The following is a 22,413-nucleotide window of genomic DNA, read 5'->3' as shown; positions in this document are numbered from 1 at the left end:
GGCAGTGAGTCTATTAGAGTATTAATTCTGATACAAATGGAGCTCTTCGCAAATGGTCAACACTTATATCTCATCTGGTCTTTTTTCCCTCTCTAATGCACCTATCACACTTACTGTAAAATCCTTTTTTTTGGAAAAAAAAAAAAAAAACATTGTGTGCATCTGTTTAGAGGAGGCAGAGAAAACAAAGGAAGTGATATGTTTGACCAAGAGGTTGTGTTAATCTTATCCAGTATGAGCATATACAGCAAAGCTCTGCTGCAGGTGTCAGTTGTTTGTCATTGAGAAGAAAAAGAGCAAGTAGTGTTGTTGTTCTGCCTCAAGCTCAGACGCTTTACCATCCTGTTAGACTCTGACATTTGGAAACATGCCGTGACTCAGAGGGAGGGAGATGCCAAATGGCCGCAGTGGGGCCAGGGGATCGCTGCTAAAAGCAAGCAAGATCTTTTTTTTTTTTTTTTCACAAGCATCACTCTTTGCCCTTTCTTACATCTTCGGAGGCCATTTTTTCTTATTCGTTTTCTGTACCTGAAAATTTGTGCCCCTACTGTATTAAGCAGACTGCAACTACCCCATTGGTGTACTAATAGTATCCCCTGCTGGCAAAAGAGGGAACATTTTACACACACACACACACACACACACACACACCCACACAGATGCTATCTGTAGAGTTCTGTTCTGAAGTACATCACTGTTTTTGAAAAGACAATAATAAGGTGTTTTTAAATACATCTGAAAGGACTATAAAAGTGAAAGGTAATATTGTGATGAACTGAAGGGACAGAAAGCCAACTTGCTTTTGCAGGGTGCGAGTGTGGTAATTAAATGTTACCCCTCTAAAACCACCAGAGGTCACTACTACTTAATATTCAACATTTTAATCCATTTTCCTGTTTCAAAGGTTTTAATTAAAAACATTTAATTCAGCAAATAATACCACAGGTTTTTTTATTTAAAAAAAAAAAACAAAAAAAACAAAAACAAAGCAGAGGCAGGCAGAGCACCTGAACTGATGCATATTTTATATAATACAGTAAGAAGCCCTGCTGCAGAATCCAATTAGTGCACCACTCAAGACACGGTTGTCGACATGGTGTATGTACACATGAGTTTTCTTTGCATCATTATCACAGATTGTGGAGCACAGCCCCTCCTCCATGTATGTTCCCAAGGAACAGCTACCTTCCCTCCTCTTATAAACATGTTGGTTTCCATGCCAACCTGGAGCACGATCCACAGAGCAAACACTCCAGCAGCCAGGAGAAAAGTGCCCAACAATGGGGTCTGAGCTGAGGTAGAGAGGAGGAGGAGGATGGGGGGTGGGTGTTAGTAGGGAACAGAGCAGGTAGCAGATTCATGCAACACAAGTCACAAGTAAGGGAAGGATTAATGAATTGATAGAAAAGCCTACTGACATAATGAATGGAAATAATTTGCACAGTAAAAACTTTATCAAACCAGCTTGCCATGTTTTGGGGTAATCTGTCAAAAACAGTTAAAGAATGTCTGCAATTTTGGTTTTGGACCAGTGAGATATGAGCTGAATTTTTGAATCCATTTTTCTTCTTTTTCCTTTTCAGAACAGAATTTGACCGATTTTTACAATCTCAGTTTTACTGTGGGGAAAAACAATTAATCAATATGATGAATCAAAGAACAATGAACATGTGTGCATGTTCATTAAAGCTAGACCACTGTGTGGCAGAAGATTCACACTCATTCACGCCATTTACTTTAGCAACTGTGTAATATAATATAATATACTGTTGTGGACATCTGTTGTTTTCTATCCTAACAGCACAGAACTGCTGTTTTTAAATTATTATTAATCGTTATTATGTTATTATTAATAATTAATTAATTAATAATTATTCAAATTGTTATTCTAGTGAGAACTTTTTAAAACTACTAAGTATAATGGGCGTAAAAATGAAAGCAATGCATGGTTAAAATAGTCATCGTCAAGGAATTCTGAATTAACAACTCATTTAAAAATGATATTCATCTATCAAAATGGTACCTGAAAACTGCCTCTTACACGCACGTGCAGCCATATGATAGGCAGCAGAGAGAGCTTAACTAACAAATCTTTAACTAACTAACCTGTAACTAACTAATCTGTAACTAACAAACCTGTAACTGACTAACCTGTAACTAACTAACTAACCTGTAACTAACAAACCTGTAACTAACTAACTAACCTGTAACTAACAAATCTGTAACTAACAAACCTATAACTAAGAAACCTGTAACTAACTAACTAACCTGTAACTAACAAACCTGTAACTAAGAAACCTGTAACTAACTAACTAACATGTAACTCACAAACCTGTAACTAACTAACCTCTAACTTACAAACCTGTAACTAACAAACCTGTAACTAACTAACCTGTAACTGACTAACCTGTAACTCACAAACCTGTAACTAACTAACCTGTAACTAACTAACCTGTAACTAACTAACCTGTAACTAACTAACTAACCTGTAACTAACAAACCTGTAACTCACAAACCTGTAACTAACTAACTAACCTGTAACTAACTAACCTGTAACTCACAAACCTGTAACTAACAAACCTGTAACTAACTAACCTGTAACTAACAAACCTGTAACTCACAAACCTGTAGCTAACTAACTAACCTGTAACTAACAAAACTGTAATTAACTAACCTGTAACTAACTAACCTGTAACTAACAAACCTGTAACTAACTAACCTGTAACTAACTAACCTGTAACTCACAAAACTGTAACTAACAAACCTGTAACTAACAAACCTGTAACTAACAAAACTGTAATTAACTAACCTGTAACTAACAAAACTGTAACTAACAAACCTGTAACTAACAAAACTGTAACTAACTAACCTGTAACTCACAAACCTGTAACTAACAAACCTGTAACTAACAAACCTGTAACTAACAAAACTGTAACTAACAAACCTGTAACTCACAAACCTGTAACTAACAAAACTGTAATTAACTAACTAACCTGTAACTAACAAACCTGTAACCAACAAACCTGTAACTAACAAACCTGTAACTAACAAACCTGTAACTAACTAACTAACCTGTAACTCACAAACCTGTAACTAACAAACCTGTAACTAACTAACCTGTAACTCACAAACCTGTAACTAACAAACCTGTAACTAACAAACCTGTAACTAACAAAACTGTAACTAACAAACCTGTAACTCACAAACCTGTAACTAACAAAACTGTAATTAACTAACTAACCTGTAACTAACAAACCTGTAACCAACAAACCTGTAACTAACAAACCTGTAACTAACAAACCTGTAACTAACTAACTAACCTGTAACTAACAAACCTGTAACTAACAAACCTGTAACTAACTAACCTGTAACTCACAAACCTGTAACCAACAAAAAAAAAATTAAAAAAATCTGTAATTCTTTGCTGTTGAGGTCCACTCAGTTTGAAATGACGTCGTCCACATACAGCCGTGTCAAGGGCAAAAGGGTAATCACATCAGGGGAAGAAAAGAAGTTCCTGGAAACAGAGCAGTGAGGGGGACGCCGCGGTTCAAACTGAGAGATTCCTCTGAGGCTTGACTCCTCTGCTCGGTGAACACCCGTCACAAACCCGGAGAGAAGCGCGGCACTTGATCTCCTGGTGTTATCCAAATTACATTTACAGCTCGGCGGACTGAAGCGGCCGCTCTGCCTGACATGTCACTTTGGGGAGAGTGTTAGCGACAACAACAATAGGTAAGTAAACGTGCCGTCGACAACAGCAGTGAGGAAAAAAAAAAAAAAAAAAAAAAAAAAAGACTGCAAAGGTCATATTTTTTTTGACTGTTTGATAGTACTCCTGTAGAAACTTTTTGAATTAAATCCCAAACATGAGATTAACACCAGCTGCATTCACAAGAGGTGAAACATATTTCATAGTCCAAATTTATTTAAAAAGTTGCCTTCATGTATTTTTATGTTGCTTATTACATAACATGTCAACTCAATTATCATAATAATATTTTAATAAGATATACTGCCAGGTATTTGTAGTCTTTATGTATGCCAATATTTATTTCTTTATATATTTGTAAGCCTGAAATAATCTTGTTAGGATACAATGCACAGTTAAGTTGTTTGTGGTTCAGTGGTTCTCCAAAGGTTTGACTTTTGCTGTTTTAATTGATCTGTTCTTTATTTGTGGACCGTATATGTTTTTGTTTTCTTGTGTTTGAATCATCTCCCAGGCATGAGCTGTGTACTACCAGTTCCTGAGTAAACTGAATTTTGTGAATTGGAACTACTTGCATCGACTTTCTCATGAGCACAGAACTTATCAGTCATCTGTTTCAGCCATGAGTGGAAAAGGTTGTCAGCTCCTGGTGTCTCCATGTAATGTGTCCCCATCACTGAGCATGATCAGAGGACACCAGTCCAAGTCCATCAGGATTCCCATGTCCCCTCCCCAACGGTCCAATCTGAGTCCCACCTCAGGGTTGGAGAAAATGAAAAAAGGAGCCATTCACTCCCTATCCTCCGGGAAACAGAGCGGAAGCCATGTTGTTCTGCCAACCCTGAGCCTCCGCAGGCAGGTGTTGACCACTGGGAAACATCTAAACGCGCCGACTGCACCCCAACAACAGCAAGTGCCCACTCATCATCCTCCAACCACAACGGTGACAACCACTGCTCAGACAGGACTCAGCTCCTCTAACAACAGCTTCACGGGTAAAAACAAAAGTCATCAAAGGTTAAAAATATCTTATCAGCACAGAGTGTGTGGGAAAAATGCAGCTTCACTCTCCGGAACAGTATTTGAATACTGCAGTATTCAGTATGTAACTCCCAGCTCGACACACACACTTTCTACATTTTATCACATCGCAGAAAATGACGAGCCTGACTGAGTGATGTTGTTGACAGACTTCTACTCCTCACCAAATTTCAACTGATTTACTACGCTCTTCTCCATACCTCACTCATTCCCAGTGTGCTCTTCACAACTCACTGTCTTGCTAGACTTCTTGTTCTCTTATTTATTGATAATTAACCAAGCATAAAGCTTGTCCTTAAAAATTCTTCTGAGGAAAAGTGGAAGGAGGTGGAAAGCTCATTAGTGATTAACAGAGCAGAAAGTGTCTCTGGCCTGCTCAGATTAGTGAGGCGAATTCCACAATCAAACCTTTAGTAAAGCAGACAAATGCAATGTATTTATTTTAATTTGAGTTTAATGTCGTTTCCAGATAGTTCTGATAACACTCTGTTACTCTGTTGTAAACTACATACTTAAAGAAGGTATCTTTGATGTGGATTTTCTGTTTATTGAATTTTGGCTTTGTGTCCAGCAGGTTGCCCTGCGTCTGGGCCCACCATGGAAGTATTTGGTCAGCCAGCTGCTGCTAACCTGACAGTGACCAGTAGTCCCATAAGTTTTGTCACAGGCCAACCATACACTGCAGGACCTGCAGTGCCTCATCCTCCATCACATTCACACAGTGTAACGATTCCCCACACTGACGCCAGGTGGGCAATATCAATAACAGTATGTGATGATGAGCTCACTAAACCTTTAGTGTTACTAAAGTGGTTTACAACAATGTGTTTCAGATCCTTACTGTCCAGAGAATCCCTGGCATCCACTACCCTCAGTCTGTTTGAAACACAGTCAGTGTTTAGTGGAAGACATGACTGGCCATATGGCTACCGTGTGCTTCCTCCACTGGGACTACCTCAGTGCTCCACCCAGGCCAGCGAGGGAGGCGAGCAGCTCAGCATTTCACCGGGCACAGCCATGTCCGGCACGACCATATCAGGTGGCACGAGCACCTCTGCCTCCCTGCCTTCGTACCTCTTTGCAGGTGATGCTGGAAGCCCACGACCATCACGTGCTAAGAAGAGAGCTCTGTCCATGTCGCCTTTGTCAGATGTCATGGGCACTGATTTCAACTCTATCATACGCACCTCGCCTACCTCACTTGTGGCTTATATCAACGGTTCCCGCAGCTCTCCAGCCTCCCACGCCACATTCTCGCCTGTCCAGTCTGAGGGTTATGGTCACTTCCTGGGTGTGAGAGGCCGCTGTATCCCGCAGGTCCATCCCTACAGCATAGCGGGCTCTTTGAAGGCTATGGCCCCACAGACAGAGTGTGGCCGTATGCAGATGCTTGAAGAGGGAGGGGGTCTGGAGAGCCAGATGGCTAACATGGTGGTGGAGCAGCAGTGCCTCCCAGAGGAAGGAGGGGTGCTGGAGAGGAATTCAGAGAGCTGCAGCCAAACCACCGATAATCTGCTGCCACCTTTACAGTTAGAGCCACCTCTGTTAACTACAGTCGGTGAAGCTGCTGCTCCACAGGGGCCTCCACCACCCTACCACTCCCACCAGCACTTTCACCTCTCCAGGCGTCACTGTAAAATAAAGCTCTCCTCTCAGGACCCTCTCACACAGGCTCCCATGGTTCTTCCAAAGCATGGGGTGAGCTTTTTACCCCAGGTCCCAATGCTAGAGGAAGAAGAGGGAGAGCTGGAGGACTATGGTGCCCACTGCTGCAGGTGGTTGGACTGCAGTGCAGTCTATGACCAAAAGGAGGAGCTGGTAAGGCACATAGAGAAGCTACATGTGGACCAGCGGAAGGCTGAGGATTTCACATGCTACTGGGTGGGATGCCCACGCAACTTCAAGCCCTTCAATGCCCGATACAAGCTTCTTATCCATATGAGGGTCCATTCGGGAGAGAAACCCAACAAGTGCACGGTACACTATGCAGAACACAACTGTGTCTCTTTTCATCCGAATGATTAATACTTAATCATTTATTTCTATGCATCGTAGAAAAAAGATTTCATATGCTGTCTCACCTCCGTACAATACATAGATAGCACAGCTTCCTTTCAACTAGATGAATATATTTTTACTCATTTGTCAGAGTAAATACAGTCAAAGCAGGAGCATGAAGAATGTCAGGGGCTCTCTGAGCTCAGTTCTTAGTGTTCTATTCAAAGCCACAGTATCTATTTGAAGGCTACAGAAAAAAAGACCTTTTAAGGGTAAATGCCTTCATGTGCTTTGTGTTTATGGCCAAGGTTTAGATCAGAAATATGGCCCCTCTCTCCTCTTAACTTTAGCCATGGGGTAATTAGCGGAGCTCTGTGATAATTGACATGGGAGTTAACTCAATTATGTAGTTATTAAATCAGCACAAAGGAAGCTTAGCACTTTAGATCTGGCATGGCACCATGGCTCTCTAGTAGCTGCTGGGCCTGTTAGGAGCAAGGGGTTTGCCAGGGCACCGTCTGAAGAACTTGGCTGTCGTTCTGGGAAGGTGATGCCCCATAGTCTGGTTCTCTACAGGTCTGCGTCTGTGGCCAAAGAGTTGGCATTTAGCCCCAGGCCTTATTATCAATGAACTGTTGGCTTTGTTTCTCCTAGATGGATGATCTAGTTCTTTCAGACGTGTCGCAACTTAATGATGAGTCTTTCGTTTGGTCATTATTTTTGGATGTGATGCAGAAGACTTCACAATATAGAGATTCCCATCTTAGTCTAAAATGTAAAAATAAAGGTTTACAACCATGCTAGTGGATCTCTGACACTGTATTTGTGCAGTGCTTTGAGCTAAATGCTTATGTTAGCATGCTACCATGCTCACAGTGACAATGCTAACATTCTTATGTTTAGCAGGTTTAATGTTTACCATGTTCATCATTGTAGTTTAGAGTATTAGCTTGGTAACATTTGACATACATCATCTGGGCAGTATGGCCCATGCACCTAGTAGATGGTGAGGTATTTCACAGGATAAGTGAAAACTTTGACCTTCAGGTGGTGCTGGAAAAAAGTCAGGCTATCACCAAAGCCTCTAGGTTTCATTGTTTGGGCAACATGGCTATAGGAATCCATGGTATTGTTGTTGAGATATTCCAGTAAAGCCAAAAGTATCAACCTTGCAGCAGTGCTAGAGGAAACATCCAAGGATCAACAAAGTCATTAGGATACATTGTCAGGAACCAATATTGTCTGTGCAAAATTTGATGGAAATCCACTCAATAGTTTGAAATATTTCAGTTTGGACCAAAGTGGTTGGCCGACCAACCAAATGACAGACAGGCAGATTGACATTGCCATCTCAAGAACCATGTCCCTAGCATGGCTAAAAATAATGTACGTGGATTGTACACAACTCTTTACTCCCTTATAGTCCCACTGGGAAAATTCTTGAGACTTAGATGAGTAATTGACAAACCACTTGCCAAACATGCTTCATGTCACTGCTTTCAAAAAGTCAATTATTAACGCCATGCATACCGGCAGTCGACCTTTTGTACCAAAATACTCACCTATTAGTTGAGGCCTGCTCTGTTGCCATGGGGCTACAATAGTTGGATGGGTCTGTTTTCCATGTAATCATTCGACAATGAAGAAAGTATTCATGGTCACAAACCATTGCCAAAAACAGAATTGATACAAAGTTCATCAATACTGTGGTACAGGCTGATTCTAAGTAAAGAAAGAAGAGTCAGCACATTAGAATTACTGTTCCTGAGTCTGAGAATAATGCTTTTTTCTGTCTTTACATCAACATTTTCTTTAGAGCATTAATTTGTCCATTTGATTACTTCTACTGAAAGGTTGAAAAGTTATGTATGTGCAAACTCTGAATCTCACAGAGCTCTTAACTAAAAGCACTTTAATATTTAGAGAAAGCTGAGACCACTTTTCAGACTGCACAACTATCCAAGATTTAGAGGGCAGTTTTCCTTTGGAAATTATTGGCTGTTGAAAAAAACTGATGCATGATAAATGAGCCAGCAACGGAACAATGAGGTAGCTCTTGTTACATAGTGAACATATAGGGCATGCCCAGACTTGTACCTGTCATTTCACTATCTGTTTACTGATGATTGAACAGTTTGTTAACATATCCTTGACTTGCCAGTCTGTTTGTGCCTGTCAGTGTGATTTTAACATATGGGGTTGTAAAAGCATTGTTTGAACTTAAACCCCAAACAAAAAAGATTTCCACAGATGTCGTGAGTCGGCATTTTCATTATGATTTTTTTTGGACAGATTTTAACATCTTTCTGTGCTACTACCATTGTGGTAATTGTTGGTGGAGATATGGCTTGTGGTTTGGTTATTAGCTTGTACATTGTGGCTGCCAGGTTTGCATGCCACTCTAATACTGACAATTGATTTAAGTCGCACTGACTGAGTAAATTGCGCTTTTATTTATGGTTTTACGAAATTCAAATTATATAAGTAAAAAAATAATAATTAGCACTAGTGAGCATCAGTTATTAGCAGTTGCCGAAAATGTGCTAGTTGTGAGCAGTTAGTTCCTTCCTAAATTTCCCTATATGAGTAGCCTGTAATTCAACTCTTGCCAATGTCGCTGAATGCAGGCCTGATGAGATTTCAGGTTTGACAACATTTTAAGTCTCATCCTTACAATTGTTTGGAATGACCTAACTTGGTTTTGGCACCTGGAAATGATGCTTCAATACTTGGAATTCATTTTCACATTACAGACCATGTCATTATTCTGCTTTTGTTAACATATCATTCTGTTCCATTGCAATTATTTGCAATTTAAACGGACTGATGATAAGTAATATTGAATCCTGGATTGGAGATAAATGTTATTTTGTTGTGTCGTAACACTGAAGCATTTCATCCAACACTGTAGTAGTAGCTCTAAGATGTTGCAAAACTATCACTTCTCATCCACCCCTGGGAATTTACAAATCAATAGGAACAGGGACAGAAAAGCTAAAAATACACCGTATAAGGAAACAGGTGAAACAAAAAGAGCAAAGAGGGTAGAAATATCACTGGTGAAACAGAAAAGAGTGGAGTCCAGACTGAATTGACCTCAGAGTAAGACTGGGCACTGGACAGACGCTGCTGGCACAGACTGCAGCTGTCATTGTTCAGCCAAGGCATGAGTACCTGCCAGGACCTGTCAGAAGCTGGCTGTAACACTGATCTACACTGAGGAGCCATGCTGCTTTCTTTTCAGCCCAGACGTCCCTTGCGACACACTAAAAAGCCCTGCTTGCTTTATGAGAGCTACATGAGACAGAAAGAGAGAGAGAGTTACACAGTTACCTACCCCTGGCTAGGCCTGAAGTCCTGGCAGTATTTGAGCTTTATGCTGGTTCTCACTTGTCTGTCCACTTTGGTTCAGAGAGACTATTTATCTCTGTCTGCGTTGTTTTTCATGTGGTACTCTAGCCGAGGGGTTTGTTGTTTATTCTTCTGTTTAAACTATATTTAGGATTGGGCTCCTTCTCTAATGCATCATCTTATGAAAGAGCATTTAGTGCAATAAAACAGAATCAGAAAGAGCGCACAAGAGAAGATTTACTCTCATTGCGTGGGAAAAGGTGAAGAGGTGAAGGAGAAGCATTTCTCATTTTGTGCTACTCTGCACTTTTGTTCAGTTTCCAGTTTAGTCCATTTGCTTTGACAAATTGTTAAGAATTCTTCATTGTCAGTGCAGCTCAACCTGGAACTTTTGCATATGTAATAAAAAAAATTCAGAATACAAGCACCATCCATTTAACATTCAAAAAATGGTTGCCATAACACTGACTTGTAAAAAGGGCTTTGGTGCAAATGTAGTTTAGCAAAAAAAAAAAAAAAAAAAAAAAAAGAAGTGATGTGAAAGATCTTTTTCTAGTTCGATTTCAGTAACAGGGTGGGCTTCTTTTTCGTTTTTAAGAATAGATGTTGACAGGAAACAGATAGCTATGTTGTGATGACAGAGAATGGCACGCATTTGTGTGGGATGCAGAGGAATGTTATGAGTGAATTATTAATGGAAAGACGAAAAAAACATTTTAATTTGGCTTTAGGAGTCATGACCTAGAAGTATCAGTATGTGCGGAATTCAGTCATGGAGGAAAAAAAAATAACTAAATTGGACATGGTCTGTGTGTTTTCATCATAAGGTTTAGTAAAGACATTCCAAACCCCCTGTGAGCAGGAAGACGGAGAGTAAGTCAAGTAAAGGACTGAAAACACAAAATGACAATACATGGAGGTGTGTATGAACACTGACCCCTGCTGGTGACACTCACAATAATAAGAGATGTATTACTGAAAACATGATACAAAAATTTTAAATGTATGTTTGAAACCGTGTCTCTGCAAGTTTGGTTCAGTATCATTTCGTCATTTAAACTAACTTCTCAAAATTCTTAGAATAATTCATTTTCAAGCAGGAATAAGAGCGGGGTGACTGTATAATTAACACATACAGACAAGCAGTACAATACAGTCTGCCCACTGCTAATAATAGTCATAAGATCCAGTTGTGAATAGATAACATAAACTTACCATTAAACAAAGATGCACCTGACCCTCTCAGCTCTACAGCTGCTTGCCTGTCAACCATGAAACTAGCAGTGTGCATTTGGGGCATTCTTGAGTGTCAGTTGTGACTAAATGACAGTAATTTTTCTATTCAGAGGTTTTCTATATTTCCTCTTCCACTCCCTCCCACACACTGAGGTCAGCAGCCTTTTGTCTGCGGTGATTCCAGCTAACAAGCTCATAGCTCCAAGCGTGCATGCAACATCAGGTTAGAGATGCTCGCAGGGCATATACTGAATATTGCACTGGAGAGAGCCAATAGCCAAGAACACATAGGCTTTGTTTTAAATGCATGTAGCCTACTACTATGTGGCAATCTGAAGGCAATAGAGTGCTTGAACTACTTTGACTGTGTTTATATGTGGTCACAGTTCGAGGGCTGCAAGAAAGCATTCTCTCGACTAGAAAACCTGAAGATCCACCTGCGTAGCCACACGGGGGAGAAACCCTATCTGTGTCAGCATCCAGGATGCCACAAGGCCTTCAGCAACTCAAGTGACAGAGCTAAACACCAGCGTACACACCTGGACACAGTGAGTGGCAGCCCAGCACAGACACACATGAAATTATGGCATTTTAAAGCTTGTGTGTGTGTGTTTGTTTGTGCGTGTCTTTGAATCTATATGGTCTGCTACAAGTTTCCGTATATCTGTGGTTGAACAGAAGCCATATGCGTGTCAGGTGCCTGGCTGTGCAAAGCGTTACACTGACCCCAGCTCCTTGAGGAAACACGTGAAATCCCACTCTACTAAAGAGCGACAGTCACGGAAGAAGGTACGCACTAGCCTACAGCCCATGCTGTAACACATTTCACAGTTTTTACAGTGTTTCATGTTTGAGAACTAATATTTTGATTCTTGAGAATGTATTTTAAAAACCTTAAAAACCTTACACCAAGTGCACAACTCTGTGAATATGTAAACTTTCAGCTGATTTTTTTTGTCCAATGAACTAAACTGAATTGTAAAGGACATGTAGCCCTATGCAAAGCAGAAGTCCTGAACTGAACACACAGCAACTCAAATTTGCAACCAGAGGCAGATGATGGAGTTTTTCATTTAACTTAACAATGATGATAGAAATAATCAGAATCAGAATCAGAAGAACTTTACATGACCACATTGGTTTTATTTCTACTGTATCTCACCTCACAGTGGTCACATCATTCCATGAAATGTGACAAAAAGAAAAAAACGTGAAATGCCACTTTTGCTAAAAAGAAGTTGGAAAGAAGGCTGTGACACACAGGAGTGATGAGCTGCTATAATCCATCGCCTACCACTTAAACAGCACAATACAATTATATCAGACCAGTCTAACGTGCGTAGTATCGTATGGGGTTACTTTGTAGCAGCCTTGTGTCATTTACACGTGATTTAAATGTGGTAAAGACAGTTGATTGCCGGCAGTAGGGATTTAATGATAATAATTTTCACAGACAGTATAAAGCAGCTGTGTATAACACAGGACTGTAAGAATCACTCATACTAATTTAATGATAAATACAGACTGATTTACCCACCATCCTGCTTTAATCACAATAAACATTCATTTTTTTTAATGCCAACTGAAATGCCTCTTCTGACTGGAGAGTGATATGATAAAATGTTTTATTTACATTTTCAGCGTTATCCCGTAATTGCTGCAGATTCGCTCTATGTATTTAGTTTGCTCCTGCTGATACAGACGAGGTTCTGAGATGTCTTCTCTCACCACCAAGTCTAAGCAACATTTTTTCACCAAAATAATAACTCACTTTGCACTACCTCATTTGAATGAACTTCCCACCAGTTTGCGCCTCTCCTCCCATGTGCTCTACGCTTGGCAGCAATAAATCACTCAGGTGCCCAAAGCCAATTTTAAGTTCAGAAAATTACCAAACTGCCGCAGCACTGCTTGTGTTGGTCATCACCACAAAACTAAGGCCCACTAGGTTTATTAGGTATTTTCAGTCATAAATACATATATCCTGAATTATAAAATGTTTTTATTTCTTTGTCTTTTATACTGTCGGTACTCAGCATATACATGAATGTATATATTTACAATCTAATTCACTTCAATTGTCATAAACTTAAATCTGGATGTGCATGCAGTCAAATGAAAATACACACCAAGCTGGCATGAAAATACTGGGTCGGAGCTAGGTCACACAAAAATAAACATCATCATGTTATGTTTGTCATGTCTTTGTCCTGCTTTCACTTCCTTTATTTTCCACTCAGAGCTACACATTTTCACCTAACAGCACTGCTGTGCTGCGGTTAACATTTTTGCATATGTGTGTGAGATTCATGCTCTTTTGCTCTTACTGAGAGGTATGTCACCATAGATACAGACAAAGAAGGTGGGTAGGTACTAAAAAAAGTGATATTTTACAAAGTCTCCCACATGTACAACTTCTTTCATCAAAAACACAAATAACAAATGTTTCTTGCGACTCAAGATGGAGTGCGTGTTATATTTGTTTATTAGCAGGGCTACCGCTAGAGTATATACTATACAACAACCCTGCATAAGCATGCTATAGCTGTTTCTTGTCTGTAACCAGGCTTTAAACCAGAGGCAAAGAATAAGTGATAGGGGATGCCTCATGCTGGTCTCTAGATTCATTCACACAGATCTAATAATGTTTTTTTGGGGTTTTTTTAAAGTTTTTTTTAACATCTTAAAACAAGAAGTGATAAAGGTGACCTTCCCTGTAAGAGGGAGCATAATAACTCAGACATTTGATTCAAAAATCATCTACATCACCAAAATATACAGTGCACTATAAGCATTATATTTATATACATTATTATATCCATTACAAGTGATTAATAGAATTAATATTATTGTGTTATTACTAATGTTAATATTATATTGCAATGTTTGAAAGAACACTGCCAGAATCTTGCAACTTTTGATGCTGTCCACCACTGTTTATGTTTATGTTCCATATGATATTTCTCTAGATGAAATCTACTGCTGATGTGACCCAGGACACGTTGACAGACTGTTTAACCATTCACCATCTACAGCCAAGCCTTTCTCCTCTGGCAAGGAGAGACAACAACTTGAACCCATCCTCTGGTGCATCCTATGAGTCATACTCTGGTATGTCTATGGTCTGGCTTTTGCATTAACATGTTTCATATAAAAACTAGATAAGTAAACACACAGTATCCCACTGCAACCATGTACACATAATAGGTTTATCCATTAGATTCAGGCTGTGGTGGATAGCCCTGAAGTGTCTGTCATCCCTGTTCCTCAGCTTCTCCACAGGGACAAGACTCCTCCAGCAATCCTCACCTGGCTCTGTTGTGCTCCTTACAAGACAATTACAGGTACTGAGGGTTTTTGTGTTATTTTGTTAAGTCTGACAGGTTTATATACAATATAATATATACAGACATGTGACATATTAAATGAGAAACCTCAATAAATGAGTGGAGAAACATAATCTATGGAGATGCTTCCACACAGGTGCACTGCATGTTGCAAATAGGATAGTAACATCCAGTCATACTCTGTGGCATGCATGAGCAGGCCCAGTTGATTTTGTATCAAGATGACAAGAGGAAAAGATCTAAGTGACTTTGAAAGAGGGTTCCATGTTGGGGCATGGATTGTATAAGCTTGAGTTACTAAGACTGTAACTCAGTGAGTGAAGAGGCAGCTGCATTTAGATCCATGGGAAAGACATCTGTAAATAAGGTTGGAAATTGTGGTCTACAGGGCACATTTGATGACGGTGATGCTCATACATTAGTGTGAAATGTAAAGAAAAACAGAAGAGACTGAGAATCTTATTGCAGGACGTCATCAAGAACAGTCCATCGACAGTTACACAGAGAGGGATCTTATAGCTGGGTTGCAGTGCTTAAACCCCTCATTACGAAGATAAGATAAAAGATATTTGAGAGTTCAGTGGTCACAGGCACTGGTCTACAGAGAAAAGTGATATGGACAGATGAGTCTTCTTTCACTTTATTCGCCACAAGTGGGTGGGTGCATGTGTGGCGTGCACCAAGAGAACGGTACAGGCCTGAATGCTTGACCCCTACAGTGAGGGGAAACTGTGGCTCTGTTATGCTGTGGGGGGCATTTCGTCAACATGGTTTGGGTCCATTTGTCCCCACAGAGGGAAGGGTCACTGGAAATCAATACAAAGTTGTTCTGAGTGACTCAGTGAGTGACTCACCTTTATCCTGTGATGAAACATTTCTGTGATAGGAGCGGTCTTTTCCAGGATGACAAAAGCCCCCATCCATAGGACAACGAGGGGTGACTGAATGGTTTGATGAGTATGAACATGATGTTAATCACATGCACTCACCAGATCTCGATGCTATTAAACACCTATGAGAAATGTTGGACTGACACGTTAGACAGCGCTCTCCATCACAATCAAACCTTTGTTACCTGTCCATATAATCCACATATAATCCACAACATAAATCATTTAAACTCTGTCTCTATTCTTCAAATTACAGATACACAAAATAGATTATAGAGTAGATTATAATTTTTTTTAGATCCATAAGTGGTTCCAAAGGGAACATGTCCATCTACATTAGAGCTAACAGTTGGAGCAGTTTTACTTTTTTTTCATTTCATTTTACTGTGCACAGTTAGGACTTTAACCATGACTGATTCAAATGCCTCACACATCTTTTTTTCCTCTCTTTTAGATGAAGTGAAACGATCAACTTAAACATTGGTTGTCATGGTTTCAAAGCTACAAGCTCATAATTAGAATAATCAGTTTAAAAAGAATCTCTATTTTGTACCCTGATTTAAACAAATAAGTCCAAAGGGTTGGATTTTTGTTTTTTGTGGTGTGTGTGTTGGGGACGGGGGAGGGGGCTATGGCTTGGATGAAATGTTAGAGGTTGGGGATGGCCAGCAACACATTTCCCTGGTCAGCCCATAGGAAAACATCCCTTCATCTATATACTTCAAAGCATGTGATAAAGGATTTCTGTCATTCTGAGCAGCCAGATGCTCATGGCTCCTCACTGGCTGTGATTGTTCTCATATCAGCGGTAGGCCAAAGCATTCACTGCAGGATTCTGGGTAGACAATTGGGCTGTGAAAGCAGACCTCGCCTTGCCTCATTGGTCTTGACCGCTGGTATAAATGGATGCTATAGCCACCGACAAGAGTGGCAAAGGAATTCAATAAGTGAATCATAAAATCTAAAAAATACCATTTAAGGTCCAGTGGGAGAAGAGAGACGGTGTAATTACTTTTTTAGATGTTAAATCAATTGTGAAATCCTTGTTGCCATTTTCTGTACACTTTTCTGGGATTCCTTTGGGTTCCCATTCAGTCCTTCAGTATATTGACAGCAAACTTTGGCTGCTTTAATATTCCTGTTATTGGCAAGTAGACATGCAAATGTGTTACTTGGCCAAACCTAACAGCAGGGGTGTCAGCTGCCATGGCCACTGAACAATATTTACATTTACTAGTTTAATCCTCTGTATCTCACAATGAGTGACATGATTCCGAAAGTAGTGTCCTTCTTATTTTTAATCTTTTTTTTTTTTTTAATTATTTTGTAGCAATGAGTGACAAAGGGTTTAGTGGTTTAAAATATAATAAGACTGCGAAAAAACTGTGTTCAGATACGTAATATGTTCAGAGTACTTAGCTATTACAATAAATACAAGGGGGGCAGTATTGATCCATTATCTATATAAAAGAGTGATGAAGGAAAACATTGCAGGCAGACTTGCTCTACTGTGTTGGAAAATGCTATGAAAGTCTTGAACAGTTCAGTTTTCAAACACAGAGAATCAGTCTTGTGGTTGTGATTGATGATTTATTTGCAGCCTAACTGGTCATTGTGTCTTTGTGTGAAACTGTAGCTAATGTGGAACTGGACAAATACGGCTGTCAAAACTGCTGAAGTGTAACAATAAATTTGTAGTTAAAGGATGATTCAGTTTGTGATCTTAGATGTTTTTGATCTCTGTAGTCTTTGACACCTACAAGAAGTGGTTTAAAGGGATTGCATTTAATGGTGATGTCATTACATACAGCTGTATACAAACTGTATAATATTGTGTCTTATTCATTTTCCATGGAAAATATTATACATTGAATCACATTCAGAGAGTATGGATGCAATAAAAGCAACACCTGTAGAATGTATTACATTTCTGTATGGTAGCCCTGCACAAGTACTGCCTCTTGAAGCTTGCAGCACACATAACATACTGATTCAAATCTTTTATTTAAAATATTAGGTAAACCTTACAGGTTAATGTAACCCAGCCTCAAAAGTACCATAAAACTAAATCATGACACTACAAGGCAAGGCTGTTGTTTTTGAAGTAATTTTAGGATGTTTGTGTATGCTCCATAGAACACAAATAATACATGTTGTTTTTTAATAATGAAAGTATATGTTGTTCTTGTTGTTCTTATTGTTCTGATTTCCACAAGCATAGTATTTAATTCAGTCTGAAATATTTCAGGTTTGTTGATCCTTCCCCTCACCAGCTCTTCCCTGGGGACCAGTGTCGGCCTTGCTCTTCCATCTGCCTCCCGCATCCTCCCAATGGGACATCCCTGCAGAACAACCGAGATCTGAAGCAGCCCAGCGAGCCTCCTGATCTAGCAGATCACAATCCAGGTACTCAGATGTTTATTATCAGTGTATTTTCAAGCTTTGTCAAAATACTCGCTCCGTAGATGTAAATACATTTGCGCTGGGGGGAGGAGGTTCATCTGAAAATGGTTTATAGTGCAAGTTTCACATCTGAGCTTATTAGCAAACGTGTGGGCGGTTTGACAATCTGTTTGAACAGATTTTCTCACATGCACATTAATCGTGCAGTATACTGTATCTTTATGATGTGTAGCAGGTGGCTGGTGATTTTCTAGTTAGACAGAATCAGGCAGCTCCATTCTATGTACCTTTAAATAGATATCACCCCTTCACCTCCCCCCAGACTTGACAGCCACAGTGATGTTGACAAGTTGTTCAGAAACACACAGTTCAGTTTTAACTGCTGAGATAAAGACAGGATTGGAAAAGACTGAAATGCACAATTTGTTGCATTTATGATGTATGATGCTACTTTAACAGTGTGTAATTTAAGGAGTAACTTTATAGACTTTAATTGAAAAAGACAATAAGGATAAAATGTAATCATTTCATTCGTAGAGCTCTCAGGGTCGATGAAGATGCTATATTCTCCTCCACAATATGGTGGGATCACAGCACAGACCAGTTCAAGTCATCTGATGCAAGTTGATGTCTTTGGTGACAGCCTCGCTCAAGCAGTCAATAATCCCAATGGGGTGACCACCTCACAAGCAGCTCTTTCCTGCATTACAGGTAATGAAAATACAGTCTACACAAAATAGCTCAAGGATGAGCATTTTATTGCCACTGGATTTAACAATTCATCCCATCTGTGTGTGTGTCTGTGTGTGTGTGTGTGTGTGTGTGTGTGTGTGTGTGTGTGTGTGTGTGTGTGTGTGTGTGTGTGTGTGTGTGGCATGCGTGCAGGTGCTGGGTTTAATGTCCACAGACAAGCACACGATGTGGCTCCTAATCAAGAATTGCATGGAGGAGATTTCTTCACTGTGGTGGACCACTGTACAAGCACAAACCAGGTCTCCAGCATCTATACTGAAGGATAAGATTACTCATTTGTGGGTTTTGTTTTTTTGTTCCTTTGCACTATTTTGTGTCACTGTTTCATTGAAGTCAAATGAACAGCAACTTCATTTAGAGAAACAAATGAATATTTGATAATGCAGCAATCTAAGATGCTGTTCCCTGCGTCAGATAATGCTGAAGGAATTGACTCTTACATTCGAAATTCAAGTTATTCCTCTCTCTCTTTCTCTCTATCTTCGACTAAATCTCTGTAAATGTACTATCTGACTTCACACTCTGCCTCCATAATCAATGTATCATAATGACTGAGCCTATGGGCTTTTAATGTTTACTTCCCCTGTTTTTATACAGCTTGTGTATGACATGTAATAAGTGCTTCAAGTATTTTCTGGAGGCATTTTGCACAATATTCAACATTGCAATCAAAGTATGCAAGGGATCACTTATTAAGGTTTTTCTTAGAACCATGGCTTTGTAACTATAGTAACAAGGCAGCCTTACCATTTCAAAGTAAGGCAAGACATAGATATAACCTGTTGTTTGATATATAGTACTGTGCCGAGTGCTCCTGTGCCTAGATCATGAGGTGGATTTCTGTCAATGACCATACCAGTGATTTTGCATGTTGTAGTTTATTTATTGTTAACTACTTACACTTCATATCACAGATGATCCTTTCTAAAAGCAGCATAGTGCTGTACATTTTTAAACCTATTTTCCTGCTTTCATGTATTCAGTTATTTCCATATGGTTTGAGAATGAACTTATGTAGATAGCAAAACTTGCTCAAGAAAAGGGAAACTATCACAGGTATTATAGCTGCTTTTGTTTTTGCGATTATTATTTAATTTTTTTTTGTTTTTTTTTTGTTTGTATGTTTGTTTGTGTGTTGTTTTTGTTTTTTTTTTTGGTTTATTTTTGGGTTTTTGCAGTGCAGATTCTTCTTTCCAATATGTACTTGCATCTGCATTATTATTACTAAAAATAACATAACACATAATGCACATCATGAGTCTCTTAAAATATTTAATGTTATGAAATGACCATTAGGATAAAATACTATTTTAATACTATTCAGAACTCAGAATCATGCTTTGAAAAATCAGCAGCAGCAATGTCAAGTATGTTTTGTAGTAAATGGGCTAAATTATGCAAAAATGCTGCTATTGTGCCTTAACTTTTGAATATATATGAGAAGTAAAACAGTTGTATCCTTGTTTGTCATTTGTTTATCTTGTGTCTCTCAGTAATGTGAAAATGCACCAAACTCTCTTTCGGATTAGCTCAATTGAAAAATTTAAATTTTCAAAGCTTACCACACAGAGCATCGTCAAGGTTACAATTTCAATACCCCAAAGCACCCTGCAATTGATAAAGCCTTGCACTTGCCTTTACACATTGAGAGCTAAGACAATACCACACAAAAATGAAAAGTAAGAGACATTAATTGGATAGTGGATTTCTAAAAATGTTTTCAGCTGATACTTAAACAAGCGTCCGTTTTTCACACTATGAAGCACATTTCTCAGGCAAAAATAAAAATGTTTAATTGTTCAAGTTCATATCTGTCTAGAGAGTCGGTATATCTGTCTCAGTTTGCATTAAACTAAACAAGACAAAGTTAAAAAGTCACAGCCGAGTAACTACTTTGTGGTGGCAATACAAAAAACTAAACAGACTGACATGCTAGAGGCAATAAGCTAACATAAATCACAAAATTAATTAGCAACAATGCTGATGTGTACCTGAATGGTATGAAAGGTCCAGCAAGCACCAGTCTTTGCAGCAGTTTATTTTTATTTTTAGGTTTTATTTTTTTTTATATGAAATTGAAAGGACTGTTTTACTTGAAAATAACTCTTTTAGCAAGAGTGTCATGCTTCAGATGGGGATTTCAGTAGTTGCTAAGCAACAACAACAGCTTTTCCAAAAAGCATCTGTCTAGTACTGCTAACCAAAAAAAGTACTGCACAGTGGACACAGGTGGTTCTTTAAGATTTATATCCTGTAAGAAGCGTCTTAACAACTGTGGCTTTGTTTGGTAACTGTCTCCAATTTAAATGTACTGCTTGGTTTTAGCTCCACTCGTGCTATGTGGTAAAATACTTTCATTTGTGGCACACAGGTATCATGCTTTATGTTTAGCAATTCCATGGATATCTATACGGCCAATGTTTGTTTTTTTTTTCTTTTTTTTTCTAGCATTATCCACCACTTCTACACAATGTGCAAAAATGGCAACAATTTAAGGATTAAATGTTTTTGTGAATAATCTCTCATCAAGCAAACGCCCAGCTTTAAGTAAAAAAAAAAAAAAAAAAACTATTTCCCAAAATAAATGTCAGAAAGGCAAGCCCCAAGCTAAGAACCAAACAATGAACATTAATTTTGATTCCAAAGACCCTGCAGTGCTAACATGTAATTGTTCAGGTAGAAAAGTGCATTCATTTGGAGGGTTAACTTTAATACTAAGAGGGACAATGAGAATAACGGCACAAAACTTTAAACATGATGCTCATTAATACACAGCACAGAAGAACAACAAATAATGGTATTCACCCTTGGCCTATTAAGACAACCAAGCCGGTATGGTGAATACATATGTGCCTGTGTTACAAATTCAGTGTGATACATCTGCTTAATGAAAGGCAGTCCAGTCATTCAGTCTCAGCATTGATTTTATGACATGTACCAATTGTTTTGAACCCACTTTTCTTCCAGATGTTGCCTTATACTCCAACCCTCCAAACAAGGCGTGAAAACAGAAGAAGTCTGATTTTCATTTGGGCAAAATGTAAGGCGATCTGCACAGATCTGCAACAAATGGTTGAAAGTGAGCTCTTTTAAGATCTTTTAACATTGTGATTTACATTATTTCTGGGTAAGAGCATAAGTGTCTGAATGAATGCAAATTTGATTAAGCACTGCTCTTTTTATTCACTTGTGCCTGGTTTTGTGAAAGTGAAGTTAATGTCAAGGGTAACAGATACAGTGTCCATGGCAAACTGTTATTACGTATGATAAAAGACAATGAAAAGGCAGCACCCAGATGTTGCTGAGGCTGAGACAAACACCAGAATGGGATCACACTGTTCATTTAGGGGCAGATTTTGTCCCTCATAGCAGGACAGGCCTGTAACTTATAGTGTGCAAATAACAGACATATTAAACAAAATATAAATAAACTTGTGATCTTAAGAATCTTGCAATACAAGCGTATACGAATGCAGCAGAAAGTGCATCTCTGTGTATTTTCATCAATATCATGGTAGGATGAAAATACAGTCATGCCCAAATTATCACGTTACGCAGGTTGTGGATGATGGTCGGGTGTTTATAAAAGTTTGAGGCGTCAACTGAGGGAGAACAAAAGCACACAACGTCTTCACAACTGTTCAGAGAGCACAGGCGTCGTCTTTGCACCTGTTGGAAGCAC

At 39.1% G+C, this 22,413-nt stretch overlaps 1 protein-coding gene across 6 annotated transcripts; it reads left to right on the top strand.

Annotated features, from left to right (window-relative positions):
* The first annotated feature begins 3,599 nt into the window (after positions 1-3,599).
* On the top strand, positions 3,600-20,196 carry glis3 (GLIS family zinc finger 3). 6 transcript variants are annotated; one of them, XR_011686348.1, is made up of 11 exons: positions 3,600-3,735; positions 4,227-4,707; positions 5,328-5,502; positions 5,587-6,730; positions 11,725-11,886; positions 12,017-12,127; positions 14,308-14,449; positions 14,610-14,682; positions 17,849-17,981; positions 18,516-18,689; positions 18,864-20,196. XR_011686348.1 is itself a non-coding variant. In XM_071466606.1 (11 exons), exons 2-11 carry the CDS (start codon positions 4,335-4,337, stop codon positions 18,995-18,997), a joined length of 2,646 nt encoding a protein of 881 aa, XP_071322707.1. In that variant the 5' UTR covers positions 3,600-3,735; positions 4,227-4,334; the 3' UTR covers positions 18,998-20,196. The 6 variants fall into 6 exon arrangements, 5 of the variants coding, with proteins under 5 accessions (XP_071322707.1, XP_071322705.1, XP_071322708.1 ...); XM_071466606.1 differs by having other exon boundaries at positions 17,824-17,981; XM_071466604.1 differs by having other exon boundaries at positions 5,325-5,502; positions 17,824-17,981.
* Positions 20,197-22,413: the final 2,217 nt, after the last annotated feature.

The sequence above is a fragment of the Trachinotus anak genome, unplaced genomic scaffold, assembly GCF_046630095.1.
Source record: "Trachinotus anak isolate AG129_WGS33_773 ecotype Australia unplaced genomic scaffold, CSIRO_AGI_Tana_v1 ptg000028l, whole genome shotgun sequence".
In the NCBI taxonomy this organism is placed as follows: domain Eukaryota; kingdom Metazoa; phylum Chordata; class Actinopteri; order Carangiformes; family Carangidae; genus Trachinotus; species Trachinotus anak.
This window is presented reverse-complemented; position numbering and strand designations above follow the sequence as displayed.